Genomic DNA, 13,745 nt, shown 5'->3' with positions numbered 1-13,745 from the left:
ACCACTTTTTCTGCCGGGCGGTGAGAAAAAGTTGACAGGGGACCAAGCGTTGAACTTGGGTGGGGCAGGAACTGTTTGTGCACGCACATGGAAGCAGGGGCATTGCGTTCCGTGCCTTCCATTCCACTACTTACCCAGGGTGGATGAAGAATTGCCTAAACGGGCAATCGCCGGTTTACACGCCAGCTTGTGCCACTAAGTTTCTTCTTATTCATTGCCAAGCTGTTCAGCATTAGATAAACAAGAGCTTCGTTATGGTTCAGAAGTGGCTTGATCCATGAGATGAAGAGTCAATCGAAATGTTGTGTTTGTAAGGTTAAGTTCTAGCTTTGAGAAAGGATTAATGAAGCCTTATCCTGTATTACACTTGTCGCATGCATATTGCATTACATTATCCTCCAATATCTGTCTCTGGAACGACGAGGCCTTCATGCAAGAAATTGATACCCAAAAGCATGACTTATACGTTAAAGCCAAGATATAAATGATATTATGGCCTCTCGAGAGATCATTATTGACTTCTTGTCTTGACAATAAGCGGGCACATACCTACAACTCTCTTATCGAATACAACTACTGAGCGAGCACAGCTATGCTGCATGTTCCTCCCTCACACGAGTAATGACGAAATTATTCAGACGACAAAATGCAGATTGCATTCTGTAGGTATAGAGAACATTCTATAGAACGGGAGATATATGAACTGGTTGATGGTTACCAGACGATACACGCCGGAAACATTCGACACTGCTTAATTTTGCAGCAGAGGCTAGGCTATATGATTCAAGTCTCAACTTAAACGCTTCAGAGTATCCAAGAAAATGCCAGTCTATGCTTTAAGGTTATCGTGTTGGCTGGCAATAATCATGGGTAGATCATGTCCGTATCAGGCCACGACTTGTAAGATGGGGCATGGCTGGAACAAGGCATACTTCAGTTCTCAGGGATTGTTATATGCCTGAATTTGTATAGCGCTATAAATGCTGGAGGCCGCATTCTCGTATATAGGACTACAGCACATGGACATACGATTAGACCTCAAAATGTGATATGAAGTAGCCCTTCATTGGTCAGCATAACTCATATCCCCCATATACCTACCACTTTCAGCTTATCCAACTCTCAAAACTAATCATCGGGTAAGTTATCGTGCAAACGAATTGGATCAAATATTGTCTTATTATGCAAAGTCATCCCCTTGTCGCCATCTTTAACGCCAACCAGTAGCAGAGTAGAGGAGTGCCCTAGGTATGGTAAAACATGATCTATGAATAGAAAGAGAGATCATCTTTTCTCTCGTAATTAGTCCTTCATCCCTTGCCTTGCCTCGCCTGACCGCTTTGAATCATCCCGTCCCAAATCTCAGCCGCATCCAAGAATAGCAATCCAGCCCAAGAAGACCAACTCCATGTGAGCGAGCGGGGTAATACCAAAACAAAAACTCCAGAAGAGGGTGTGTGATAAGTTGTACAATGGCATTAATCGTGAAAAGTCCGTTAAATTCCTTCTATTCCCAAGTTCGAAAACCACTGTATCGATATGAGTCGAGGAAACCAAGAGAACAGGGGTTGATCTTACAATAGCTTCTTCGCAGCTCATTGACCAGCATTTGGGTCGTATAGATAAGAATCATCGTAATACATCTCGTCTGCTCCACTGCTTTCGCCATAACTTGCTTGTGCCCATTGCGTGCCGTATGAGGGTGAAGCACTGTATGTTGCTGTAGCAAAGCTATCGTCTGCGCTGTATGTTCCCCTTCTACTGCTGCTGTGTCGACTCTCGGCCTCCTGACTACGGCCAACAAAGTGGCCGATGTTCATGCTGCCCCAAGGAAGCCCTGAAGGGTCTGAGTAGGAGTTGAAGTCGTTTGCAGAGGGAATGCGGTAGCTGTTGCCAGCGTACTCCTGGTTTCGAGAATCTCTCTCGGCTCTCTCCTTGTTTTCTCGAGCCTTTTCTCCTGGGTTATTATGTTAGTTACCTGTTTGCTATTGAGAATTCTTGCTACTTACTGAACTTGCGTTGAGCAATACGGTTCTGAATTCTTCGTCTCTCTTCAGGATCTGTGATGTCTGACCAATCGACATCATCGACTGAACTTGACTTTGACTTTTTTGAGGAATGTGAAGATGAGGTGCCCTTATGGGAGCTGTGAGAGCTATGTTTTGAGCTTCCGCCCATTTTGCTTTTTTCAGAAGAATGAGGATCTGATTTGGAAGCAGATGCCTTCTTCTTGTCTTTATGACCTGAGGATTGCGACCTTGTTTGACGTGTTGGCGCAAGTTTCGAGGGAGACTTGGAGCGATTGCCGCTTGATCTCTCCTTTTCGTCAGTTTCTTGGTCAGGGGAAGCACTTTGAATGCGAATTTCTGGAGTTTGTAATTCCGATGGCGACTGATTCGGCAAGGACATCTACTCTCAGAGAGTCATCAAATTGGAGGCCTTGAAAAGATGGTATTGAGTTTGTTGACACAATAGGGGGGAACCATCTAAGTTGTAGGACTTTTATGCTGAGGCTCGGATGACAGAGTTGTAGTGTAGCAATGACAACTGAAACAAACTAGACCCTTGTACTAGAAGTCTGAGATGGATAACTAGGCAGACAGAATAGGGATGTCTTGAAGTCGGTTAGAGTTTAATTGTATTAGGATATGGTATGAACGAAACTCGAAAACGAGGGACGAAGCCACATACATGTAAGGCAACGACTTTTAAACCCTGGGCCATGATAGGTAGTGCACTAGTACCTGAAGGACCCATGCGACAGCGGGATGATTGAATCGGCCAGGACCGGGGTATCTTGGCCAGTGAGTGAGTGAGTGAGTGAGTTGAGTGAGTGACTGTATCAAAGATGGAGGGAGGGTAGAGGTTCAACGGCGGAGCCGGGTAGGGCAGAATTGACGTATGGAGATTACGAGGAGGGCACGAGGCGGATGCGTCAGGAAGAGGGTTTTCGGGAAATTAAGCAATTGGAGGTGAGTCTTTACTACAGAGGCATTCGAGCCAAAAACCGAATCCTGATAGGCGTTGCTCGCCATTCGCTTCGACTAAGAAGGATTCGCATCAGCCATGATATCCATAAGTGATCCATGCCTTAGTTACAGGGGGTGGAGAGAACAGGCAAAGAACTAAAACGGTACAGACTGGATTAAAAAAAAAAGGCACTAAACAACCTTGTTAAGGTACACCACCAGATGCGTGGAATGGCGTGTAAGACGAAGCCCAAGTTCAAGGGTGTGCGTCAACACGGCAGCCTCTTTTCAAGCGATATCAGATCCGAAATCATTTCTTGTTCATGACTGAGGCCTCTCCAGGTCGCGTGGTGCACCAACATACGTATTCTCACAGATATTCAAGGGAGAGACTGTACGTAAGGTACATGCAAGCTATCTTGGACCCATGACGGCGAAGGAGTCATACTCTGGAAACCTTGTAATCACCGACTTACAAACGTCCCCCCCCCATGGGGCTAATCTCAAAGTAATACATACATACATAGCTACATACATACCTTAGGCTACTACACTTCAGGTCGAGTACTGTACAGTAACACGTATGTGCCCACGTACAGTGACGACGTCACAGCTGAGAGATCGAAATACCTACTCTTTAAAGATAGGGTTGAGTTTCGTGTAATTAAAGGAATGTACCTGTTGCACGCGTCTCCTCTGTAAGCCCCCTGCAAACGTGCATTCGCAACAAGCCACGCTAATCATTATTTGCTTGCCATGAATGGTTCGAAACAGTGTAAGTTGGAGAAAGCCAATGGAACACTACCTAACTTGTGTGAAAAGCCGCGTTGCTAAGCCACCCGTCGCCCTGAACCTGAGAAGGGAAGGGGAGCAAAAACGGGAATGCGAGATATACGACGGACGGGGAGTAGGGCCTTGGGGCCACGAGGTAATGAAAAATAGTGGGACGTGCTAGAACGGGCCTTGTAAGGCAGATGTATCATGTACCTGTTCTTTGACGATAATCCTATTCATCTATAGAAACTGTAGGTAGGTACATCATGCCTGTGATGTAATATCCAACGTCTTCAACCAAGTCTATAGGGAGATATAGGCGTTTAATCGGATTTTCTAGGGAACAGAAAAGGCTCATCACGGATAATCTAGTCACAAGATACACTCTGCGATTCCGACCCGACATCCCCGGATCTTGCGTGCCGGATAATCATGGACAGGGATCCAGAGGAGTCATCGCCATTGCAACTACGGATATCTTAGCTGGAGCCAAATTTCAGTTGGAACGGGCCCGAGAACTTGGACACGTTTTAGCTGAGGTCATTTTACTGCACTGACCCAGCAAGTATCTCAGTGACACATACCACACCGTATGTTATGCTTGAGCGTTATGTATGGTTTAAGTTCCCTCCCGTCTTAACTACCAGGATCCTTTTGCCAAAGAGGGCTGCCTTGCGTAGTAAAGTCGTTGCCTCAAGGCTTCCGCATCATGGCCTGTCTTGGGCGTACGTACGTCTATACACGGATGCGATATGAGGACACGTTGTGATATCATCACGATCAAGTTGGCTCATCAGCCCTATGAACACGCACTCGCACAACATCCCTCAATGGGATCGTGGAGGGTCAATCCGTGCATCGCCGAACCAAGCAGTCGGTGAGAATAGGGACGAGATGAGTAAAGTAAAGGTATGCTACCTATTCTTGTCTCGAGACCACAAAACAATCGTAACGAGGCCAAGGTGGCTACGAGAAAACCCTCACGCTAGGTACATATATGTCTCTCAAAGGGCGCGCGTGATCTCTGAAGCCCAACTTGATCTGCCGTCGCTAGGAAATTCCAGGAACCTCAAACTTCATGATTATCAATCACGAGCCTCAGCTCGTCAGGGCTGCACTGTATCCGCGATACCGGATGATCGACGCTATACATACAGTATCCCATGCTTGGAGGCTGGAGCCCAGAACAACCTTAGCAGAAGCCAATTTTAGGCAGCCTCTGCAATGTTGCATCTCCCTGTGAAATTTAATGCCCCGGAGGTGGTTACGAACCCGCTCCCATTCGTCATAATTAGCTCTTGGCTGTCCATAAAGAATATGCCAAACAAAAGGTCCCTTGATCAAGCGGCGGTAGCTGAAACTCTAACACCGACAGTTGGGGGCCACCCTCTGACGATTCATTTGCTGATCATTTAGGCGAATGCGAGATATTCGCCAATCTGCGCAGACGTTGGTGAATTATCGTGAATTTCTTCATAGCAAGGACCAAGTAACGAACAATGAATGAACATTGATCCAAGAATTATGAGAGTGCTTCTTGGCATGCAATTGTATGAGACAAGGCTGTCATCAACGTATAAGTCTCAATCAGAAAAACCTCACCCAGTTAAGAATATCATATGAAAACAGTTCTGTATTATTGCACATACAGCCACCTCCGTTTCTTAGTCATGTGCGGAGATGCCATTTTCTATTTCTGTTTCCTGTCACATCGTGAAAGTGGCTGCATATACACCACCATCTTCAAATCAACAAACATGAAGCCAGTCAACTAGTGAGAGAACAACCATGTGAATGCCCACCATACATATGCCGTTATGTATTCAACATTAGTCGGAAGTGAGGGTATCCGATATGCAGTTATAATTAACCCACCTCTCAATGCATGTTGATACATCACTTGGGAGGCATCTAGTACAAGACACGGGTAGGGTACCCAGCTTCACTACCCCAAGAATATCAGTCAATCGAAGAAGAAGCTTAAAATAAAGAATCAGCATGATCCCCGCACAGCATGCTTCTTTTGTCAGGTGAATCACATAACAGGCGGTGCAGGGGATGAGGTTTGTATCAACGGGCGGTGCAGCATCAACACCGTTCATAATATGTTCAAATATAGAATTACGCACCTAAAGAGATTCAGTCATTGTAAATTATATCATGTGAACGTTTCGATGGTGATTAGAGGGCACGGCACAGTTGCATTAGTTTAGCATAGCCTACTGTTCTTTGGGGCTTTGACAATAAGACTTCCACGAGTTGATGGCTCACTACAGGAATTCGAAGGAGACTTCAATTGACGTTGAAGTAAGCTCCAGATTTACCGAAAATAAGACCCGGGATCTACGTCAAGAATAGCTTCTCTTTCTGCCTGCCAAGAGGTAAAAAATACACCAGGCAATAAGGCGTTGGTACTGAAACAATGCCTCAGGATGATATCTCCCATAATCGCTGACATAATGTTCATACAGCCTCTGCAAACGAATATGGCAAACCGATATACCAGATAGGTACGAAACAGACTTGATAATAGGCCACCAAGCCTCTTTTGCACATCAAAAGATATCCGAGGAACAGCACTTGAGTGAATCATGCTTTTGCTCAGCCATCCATAAACCCCAGTCATATCTGCTAAAACTACAGTTGTAAATGTACAAGTCGTGTCTTTGTCTTTTACACAACTATTACATATTGGCCAGCATCTCGGCCTCACGCTCGGCTCTTCGCTCTGCTGACCTCTTCTTGAATCGGACCTCGGCCCTTCTGCGCTCACCACCGTCGAGCTTGCGACCCTGGCGGTCCTCCCACATTCCTTCCGTAACCTTCACAATAGCTCCTGACGTTCCAGAGATGGGTTGGGCAAAAGGTCCGGCAATCGTCTCGTGGCCAACGACTCGATATCCGTTTGGTCGGAGCAGATATGAGCCAGTGTCTTTTCCACCCGCAGATTTCTTAACAGCCTTTCGAGGGGTCTTTTTATCAGGCGTAAAATCGTGGGGTACATTGACAACCCATTTCGTATCGCTGAGGGCCGAAGGAGGCGGTGTTGCGACCTTCAAAAGAGCCTGTCCATCCTTAACATATTCAAAGTCTCCGCCAGGGCCCAGAGAGCCCTTTCTATATCGTTGCATCCAATGCAAAAGGTACCTCCGGGTTCGGGGTGGTTCGATACCCAATTCCTTGAGTTCTGGCGAGGTGAGGGAGAAGAGGGCGTTCCATGAGGGGAACTTGTTGGCGTACTTGTTGAGGCCACGACCTATCAGGGTGAGGAAGGTCGGCACATCGGGAACGAATGGTCGGGGCTTGGGGATCGGGTGCGCAGGCCGTGTCTTGTGAAGTTGTCGGATCTGTCCTGTCCTTGAAAAGGCGCTGCCGCTCTGCAGAAGCAGGCCGAATGTTGACCTGACTCGTTCGCCCTTCATTTTCCTAGAAACTTGTATTAGAAAACATAGTTGATAGTATCAATTTCTATCATAAACTTACGCTGCTCAATGGGTCGAATGACACAAGTTCAGCCGCTACCTAAATCAACGAAGTCTCACAACCCGAACGTTGATCTCGAAATTTGACGATGGGTCTTCGTTATGTCAGCAAGGCTGCTTCTGTGGCTGATGCTCCTCAGAGTTGTGGCGCTGAACCCCTGCTTATCCTATGGTGCTCCACTTATATCCGACCAGGCTGATATCCCACCTCAAATGCCTACATGCTCCTCCTACCTTCTTCCCTCCTACATACTCGATTTCATGTTGAGCCATCTATAATATTTCGTGACCTCAAGTTTGGGGCATCTCCATCTACCAGCCATCAGTGGTAAATGATAACAAACATATAACATCAACCATGGCCCGCTACAAGGCCCGCTCCCGGCGTTCTACTGCCGAGGCGGTTCACTTACACGTTGGACTTGATGGTGAGTTAACCTTCGGGGTTTTTATTCACTCGCGCTCACACCTTTGACTTCAGATTTGGTGCCAACATCATTCGTTGAAGGGCTTATCAGTCTCATGATTTCTGAAAATGAAACTTCAGATCAACCATCATCGTCCCATGAGAATGGGCCACCTACGAAGCGTCGCAAGACGGACTCTTCATTAGCCTTGGGTGCTATACCTATCGCAAAGAAAGAATTTACTATTTCTCGCCCTTGCATGGGGTCCCCTTCAAAAAGTCAATCAGTCGTTTGTAAGAGCGTTGATCGCTACTTGAGCATTTGTTTTATGGACAATCGACTTCGCATGAAGTCGCGGAAGGATTGCCCAGGGGAACCGTTGGATGTCACTGTCAGGCTACGACGATCGGAAGAAGATGACCAGATGAAGATTTGTTCATTGGATAGCACCTCCAAGCGAGCGTCACAGCCAAATGCGCTATGGAGCACATTCGACCTGGAACTTGAGTGGCAAGGAAGGCAGGTTAAGATGACTTTCTGTCAAAACTTCTACTGGAATGAATCTCCATCGCCGCACTCTCAATACAGATCGTCCTCAGATCGCGGAAGCAGTCAGCGATTCATTAACTTGCTACTACGCGGCTCGATCTCAACATGCACACCTTATAGAACTTCAACATGGTCTCCCATGGACTTTTACGAGGCGGCCTTTGTCCCCCAAAAGGGCGAGAAAACACCTGAAACTATTGAAGTCGATGCTTTGGAATCGACATTATTTCCATACCAGAAGCGCACACTACAGTGGTTACTGCGACGTGAAGGAGTGCAGTGGTCAGCAGATATGCGACACATCGTCCCACACGTAACTGAGAATCAGGATAGCGTGTATGACTTCAAGAAACTGACGGATGTGGCCGGGAATGAGTACTACTTGAGCGAACTATTCCATGCGGTGACAAGAGATATTTCGCTATTCCGACAAGCTGAGGCTTCCATCAAGGGCGGAATTCTGGCAGAAGAGATGGGTCTTGGCAAAACATTGGAAGTTCTTGGCTTGATCTTGCTTCACCAGCGATCTCGGCCCTTGATTCAGAGTGAATATGAGTCCCAGGCCAAGCTGACGCCGAGTGGCGCCACCCTCATTGTGACACCCCCATCGTTAAAAGATCAATGGGCATCCGAAATTGCTCGTCATGCACCGGGCTTAAGTGTCAAAGTGTATGAGGGTCGGAAAAGGATATCGGAAGCGGACGAGCAGAAGGTCACAGATGAACTTGCTGGCCACGATATTATTCTCACAACATACTCTGTACTGTCCTCTGAGCTTCACTTCGCGACAGCACCCCCAGAGCGTTCACGGCGGCACGCACGAGTTTATGATCGGCCCAAGTCCCCCCTCGTGCAAATCTCGTGGTGGAGAATATGCCTTGACGAAGCTCAGATGATCGAAAGTGGTTATAGCCAGGCCGCGAAAGTGGCTCGTATTCTTCCTCGAATAAATGCGTGGGGTATCACTGGAACTCCGGTGAAGAATGACGTTGAGGATCTTCAGGGTTTGCTCCTTTTCCTCCAGTACGAGCCCTATTGTTCTGTGAATCAAATATGGCAAGATCTGATCCGTCATCACAAATCTGTCTTCCAGCGTCTATTCAACAGAATCGCTATTCGACACACAAAATCAATGGTTAGAGATGAGTTGGTTCTGCCATCCCAGAAACGCTTTGTCATCAGTATGCCCTTTACTGCCGTTGAGGAACAGCACTACCAGTCCCTTTATCGAGAAATGGCGGAAGCGTGTGGGCTCAGCCTCGAGGGAGCGCCAATTGTGGATGACTGGAAGCCTGAGGATCACGAAGAAGACATGAGAACTTGGCTGGTTCGACTCAGGCAGACTGCGCTGCATCCTGAAGTTGCAGGTTATAACCGCCGAGCTCTCGGCAACAGCAAAAATCGGCCCATGAGGACCGTTGACGAGGTTTTAGATGCTATGCTAGAACAAAGCGAGAGCGCGATTCGATCAGATGAGAGAGCCTATCTATCCAGTAAACTGACACGAGGTCAACTATACGAAAACAGCCCCCGAGTAAGGGAGGCACTGGAAATATGGTTATCAGTACGAGACGAAGCTCGAAAACTTGTTTCCAAAGCCCGTGATGAGCTCAAGTCTTTGGCTGTGTCAAAAATTAGACCCACCAGTCACGAGGACTCTGACATCGATGATGATTCTGAAGTTGAGGAGAAAGGTCAACTGTTTGAAAGTCGAAGACGGCTTCGTGGAGCATTAGAGATGTACCACAGGGCCGTCTTCTTTTGCGCGAATGCATACTTCCAGATCCGCGAAAATCCAGAAATGACTGAGCCCGAATCCGAGGAGTTTTCGCGTATTAAGAAGTTGGAAGACCAGCACTATGAGGAAGCAAAGGCTATTCGAAGGGAAATCCTACAAGAGCCTCACCACAAAGCAAGCCGTCTTATGGCGAAGGTGGCACAGAAAGCATCCGAACAATCCTTTGTTGAGATTCCGGAGCTCACAGTTAATGAGGAACGAGGTATCGAGAGCAGTCGCATTGTCGACGATCTAGAAGCATTGTACAACGAACTGAACGACCAAGCAAATGTCATTGATGAATGGAGGGAACACCTAATCGGGCTGGTTCTGAAGCCTTTGATTGATGAGGAAGACGATGCCGAAACCACTGGAGATGAATACGGCGAGTCAGCGAAAATTCAAGATGAGCTCATGGTTTATGTTCAAGCTCTTCGAGCTATCATTGCTGATCGACAGGATGCTTTGACTGGACAGACTAACGAACTGATCAAGCACGAAACACAAACGTCGCTGAGACTTGCAGCCAACGAAGAAGGGCCTGCTCCCGAAAAGCTTATTGAGCTTCTTGCATTACGAGATCAAATTAAGCCACGATCAACCTCGATGCGGAAAGCTATCAGCGAGTTTCGAGGCTTAACATCAAAGCTGGCAAGGGACACCACACGAAGCGTCCTAGAAGGTAGAATTGCAGATCGACAACTCAAAGCAACGCAATCAATTTTGAACACACAGAGCAAGCTTACTACTGCTCTCGAGGCCGAGGTCGACAAGTTCAAGAACATCATGAACCTCCGCCTGGAGTATTATCGCCAACTGCAAGTAGTCTCTGACAGTGTCCTTCCTTACGAGGAACCTGTCACTGAAGAACTCATGACGAGGATGAAGACGACTGAGGAAAATATGCGGCAAAGGCTGTCTGCAGCAGAAGCTAAACATAGATACCGTGAGTTATACACCCCTTGTTATTTGACCCGAAACTAACTTTCCAGTCCTCCACCTCAAGGAAGCAGGAAACAAGTCGAACGAGCCGCGAATGTGCGTCATCTGTCAGACCAATTTCACTATTGGTGTTCTCACGGTCTGCGGGCATCAATTTTGCAAGGAGTGCATGATGTTGTGGTTTAAAGCTCACCACAATTGCCCAGTGTGTAAGAGAAAGTTGAAGTCATCCAACTTGCACGATATTACTATCAACCCTCAGCAACTCAAAGTGCATAGCGATGACCCAAACCAATCTCAAGATGGCACGGAGAATAGCTCTGAGCAAAAACAAACCGATTCGCCAAAGAAAACCGGGATCTACTCCGAATTCAACTCAGACAAGCTGGCTGAGATACAGAAAATCGAGCTGGACGGGCCTTCATTCACCACGAAAGTCGACACGCTTGTGAAACATTTGATGTGGCTACGAGAGTCTGACCCTGGCGCTAAGTCAATTGTATTCTCGCAATACAAAGGATTTCTGGGGATTTTGCGCAACGCTTTCTCAAGATTTAGGATCGGCTATGCCTCTATTGACGACCCTGATGGCATCAAACGGTTTAAGGAGAACGCGTCCGTCGAGTGTTTTCTTCTTCATGCTAGGGCGCATTCTAGTGGCTTGAATCTTGTCAATGCAAGCCATGTCTTTCTCTGTGAACCTCTCCTCAACACCGCGCTCGAGCTTCAGGCAATTGCACGTGTTGACCGGATTGGCCAAATGCACGAAACAACTGTATGGCTCTACCTTGTGTCAGGGACAGTTGAGGAGTCGATTTACAATCTTTCGGTCCAGCGGCGAATGGAGCATATGGGACGTGTCAATAAGGGCAAGTCAAAGGAGTCGACACCCGAACTTCTCGACGCGAATATTGAGGCAGCCAACACTCTGGAACTTGAGCAAGCATCACTGTCACGGTTGATGAGTAAGGATAAATCGGCAGGTGAGAACGTTGAAGAGAATGATTTATGGGAATGTTTGTTTGGGCATATTGCTCGCAAAGACACTGGGCCCGAAAAGGATATCAGACTTCAGGAAAAGGCTGTCATGGGTTACTTAGCAGCAGAGGCAGCCGAAGAGAGAATGGACAGGAACAATTAGATACCATGATCATGATATGGAGGAATGGATTTGGCGCATGGGTTAGCATTCACGACAAATCCCTATATGCGGCGCAAGGATTGGCAACTATGGTATCTCATTTGTGGTTTAGATCAGGGTTTCATCATGGATGCAACGACAATGCTAACGATAAAGTGCACAGAGACTATGGATCATGTCTCGTGGCAATGTGTGGGAAAAGCATGCCATTTCCCCAATGCTCGTTTTGATACATATAATATACAACAGATACTTGTGGCTCATGGTGTCCCTTGATCCATTGCCATGCGACGAGTCAGATCGTTTCTCATGATACCCAACCCCTAGTCTACCCAGGCATGTACGCCATGACCCTCGAAGCTCAGACATGGTTTCGTCACAAAATACAGTGCGCACGTGCGCAACATGTCGAAAAGAAGATATCTCTCACTTCCTTAATCGACTCGCTTGGCCTTGGCGCTGGCGCCAGACTTGACGCGACGGGCGACAGGGCGGTTGATGTGGTGGTCAGGGATCCAGCTCTCGTCGTAGTCCTTTCCAGAAGCGACGGCAACGGGGGTAGACTCGGAGCCGGAGAGAGGCTCAGCAACATCGATGGTCTTCTTGGCCTTCTTGTTGGTACGGGGTCGCTTAGCCTGGGGGAAGAGAGCCTCGATCCAGGTCTTGTAGACGAAGTAGAGGGTACCGGCGAAAGCAGCAGAGAGGAAGAGGTAGAGGAAGATACTGCAAATATTGTTAGCTTGCGATTGGTTGAGACGTTTAAGGGAGTGCATACATCTGGGGGTCAAGGAAGCTGGTAGGAGCCTCGACGATGGAAGCAGGACCGTTGTGAACCAAGACCTGGTGGAGGTTGCCAGTGGAATCAGTGACGACAGCGGAGAGCTCAACGCGGACCTCCTGGGGCTGCATGTCCTGGGCGAAAGAGAAAGGAAGCTCCTTCTTCTCGCCGGCAGGGACCTCAATGTTGTACTGGACAGAGGTCAAGTTGCGCACGATGCTGGCGTAGCGGGGGCTGTCCTCGGGAAGCTCCTTCATGGAGTTGAGAGAGCCAGCGACAAAGGCGACATTGATAGCATTGGCATCCTTGTTGTTGATCTCGATGACAGCCTTGGTAGGACGACCGTTGACGAGCTTGACACCGAGAATATCAGCTTCGGGGAAAGTAGCCTTGATATCAGCATTGAGAGGAGCCTTGGGAGCGGCATTGGCTTCAGGAGCGTCCTTTATTGGAAGTTAGCAATTGCAGGAGGGGAGATGAAGCTGTCGCGCGACACGAACCTGAGCAACAGCGCCAAAGACCTGAGCAGCCACGAGGGCGAGCAGAGAAGCCTTGAAGAACATGACGACGAGAAGATGAAGGGGAACCTATAGAGAAGACACCGACGAAGAAGATTGGGGGAGGGAGATGAAGAGAAGAAGAGAAGAAGACGCTGGTGGAGATGATGGAATATGGGGGAAAACAGGTTGGGCAGTGGGTGACAAGACAATCTGGCCTCTGGAGGCGAACGGAGGCGAATGGAGCAAGGGGCGGAGGGGTGCTGCTGTGGAGAATCAATTGAGATTGGTTCGAGACTTGAGGCTCTAGGGGATTATAGTGGGGTAGACGCTGAAGCTGGAGCTGTTTTAGGGGTTTGGTGGCTGTGACGGGAGCTGGAGCTATGAGCTTGGACCAATGGCGTTATTGGATCTGGAGCTGCGCCGTTT

The 13,745-nt window shown here is 47.9% G+C and overlaps 4 protein-coding genes across 4 annotated transcripts; 1 reads left to right on the top strand and 3 right to left on the bottom strand.

Annotated features, from left to right (window-relative positions):
* Positions 1–1,595: 1,595 nt before the first annotated feature.
* FMAN_04075 (uncharacterized protein) lies at positions 1,596–2,409 on the bottom strand (the record flags this gene model as incomplete). Its single annotated transcript, XM_041829258.1, has 2 exons — positions 1,596–1,954; positions 2,010–2,409. The coding sequence occupies 2 exons, from the start codon at positions 2,407–2,409 to the stop codon at positions 1,596–1,598; spliced, it is 759 nt and encodes a 252-aa protein (XP_041680039.1).
* Positions 2,410–6,427: 4,018 nt separating this feature from the next.
* On the bottom strand, positions 6,428–7,165 carry FMAN_04076 (uncharacterized protein; the record flags this gene model as incomplete). Its single annotated transcript, XM_041829257.1, has 1 exon — positions 6,428–7,165. The coding sequence occupies one exon, from the start codon at positions 7,163–7,165 to the stop codon at positions 6,428–6,430; it is 738 nt and encodes a 245-aa protein (XP_041680038.1).
* A 418-nt stretch (positions 7,166–7,583) lies between these two features.
* Positions 7,584–12,041, top strand: FMAN_04077 (uncharacterized protein; the record flags this gene model as incomplete). The annotated part of the gene is made up of 3 exons (XM_041829256.1): positions 7,584–7,653; positions 7,707–10,904; positions 10,951–12,041. 3 exons carry the CDS (start codon positions 7,584–7,586, stop codon positions 12,039–12,041), a joined length of 4,359 nt encoding a protein of 1,452 aa, XP_041680037.1.
* Positions 12,042–12,475: 434 nt separating this feature from the next.
* On the bottom strand, positions 12,476–13,382 carry FMAN_04078 (uncharacterized protein; the record flags this gene model as incomplete). Its single annotated transcript, XM_041829255.1, has 3 exons — positions 12,476–12,764; positions 12,817–13,262; positions 13,320–13,382. The coding sequence occupies 3 exons, from the start codon at positions 13,380–13,382 to the stop codon at positions 12,476–12,478; spliced, it is 798 nt and encodes a 265-aa protein (XP_041680036.1).
* Positions 13,383–13,745: the final 363 nt, after the last annotated feature.

Source organism: Fusarium mangiferae (genome assembly GCF_900044065.1).
Source record: "Fusarium mangiferae strain MRC7560 genome assembly, contig: FMAN_scaffold003, whole genome shotgun sequence".
NCBI classification, from domain to species: domain Eukaryota; kingdom Fungi; phylum Ascomycota; class Sordariomycetes; order Hypocreales; family Nectriaceae; genus Fusarium; species Fusarium mangiferae.
The sequence above is the reverse complement of the archived record's forward strand: the minus strand, read 5'-3'. Positions and strand labels throughout refer to the sequence as shown.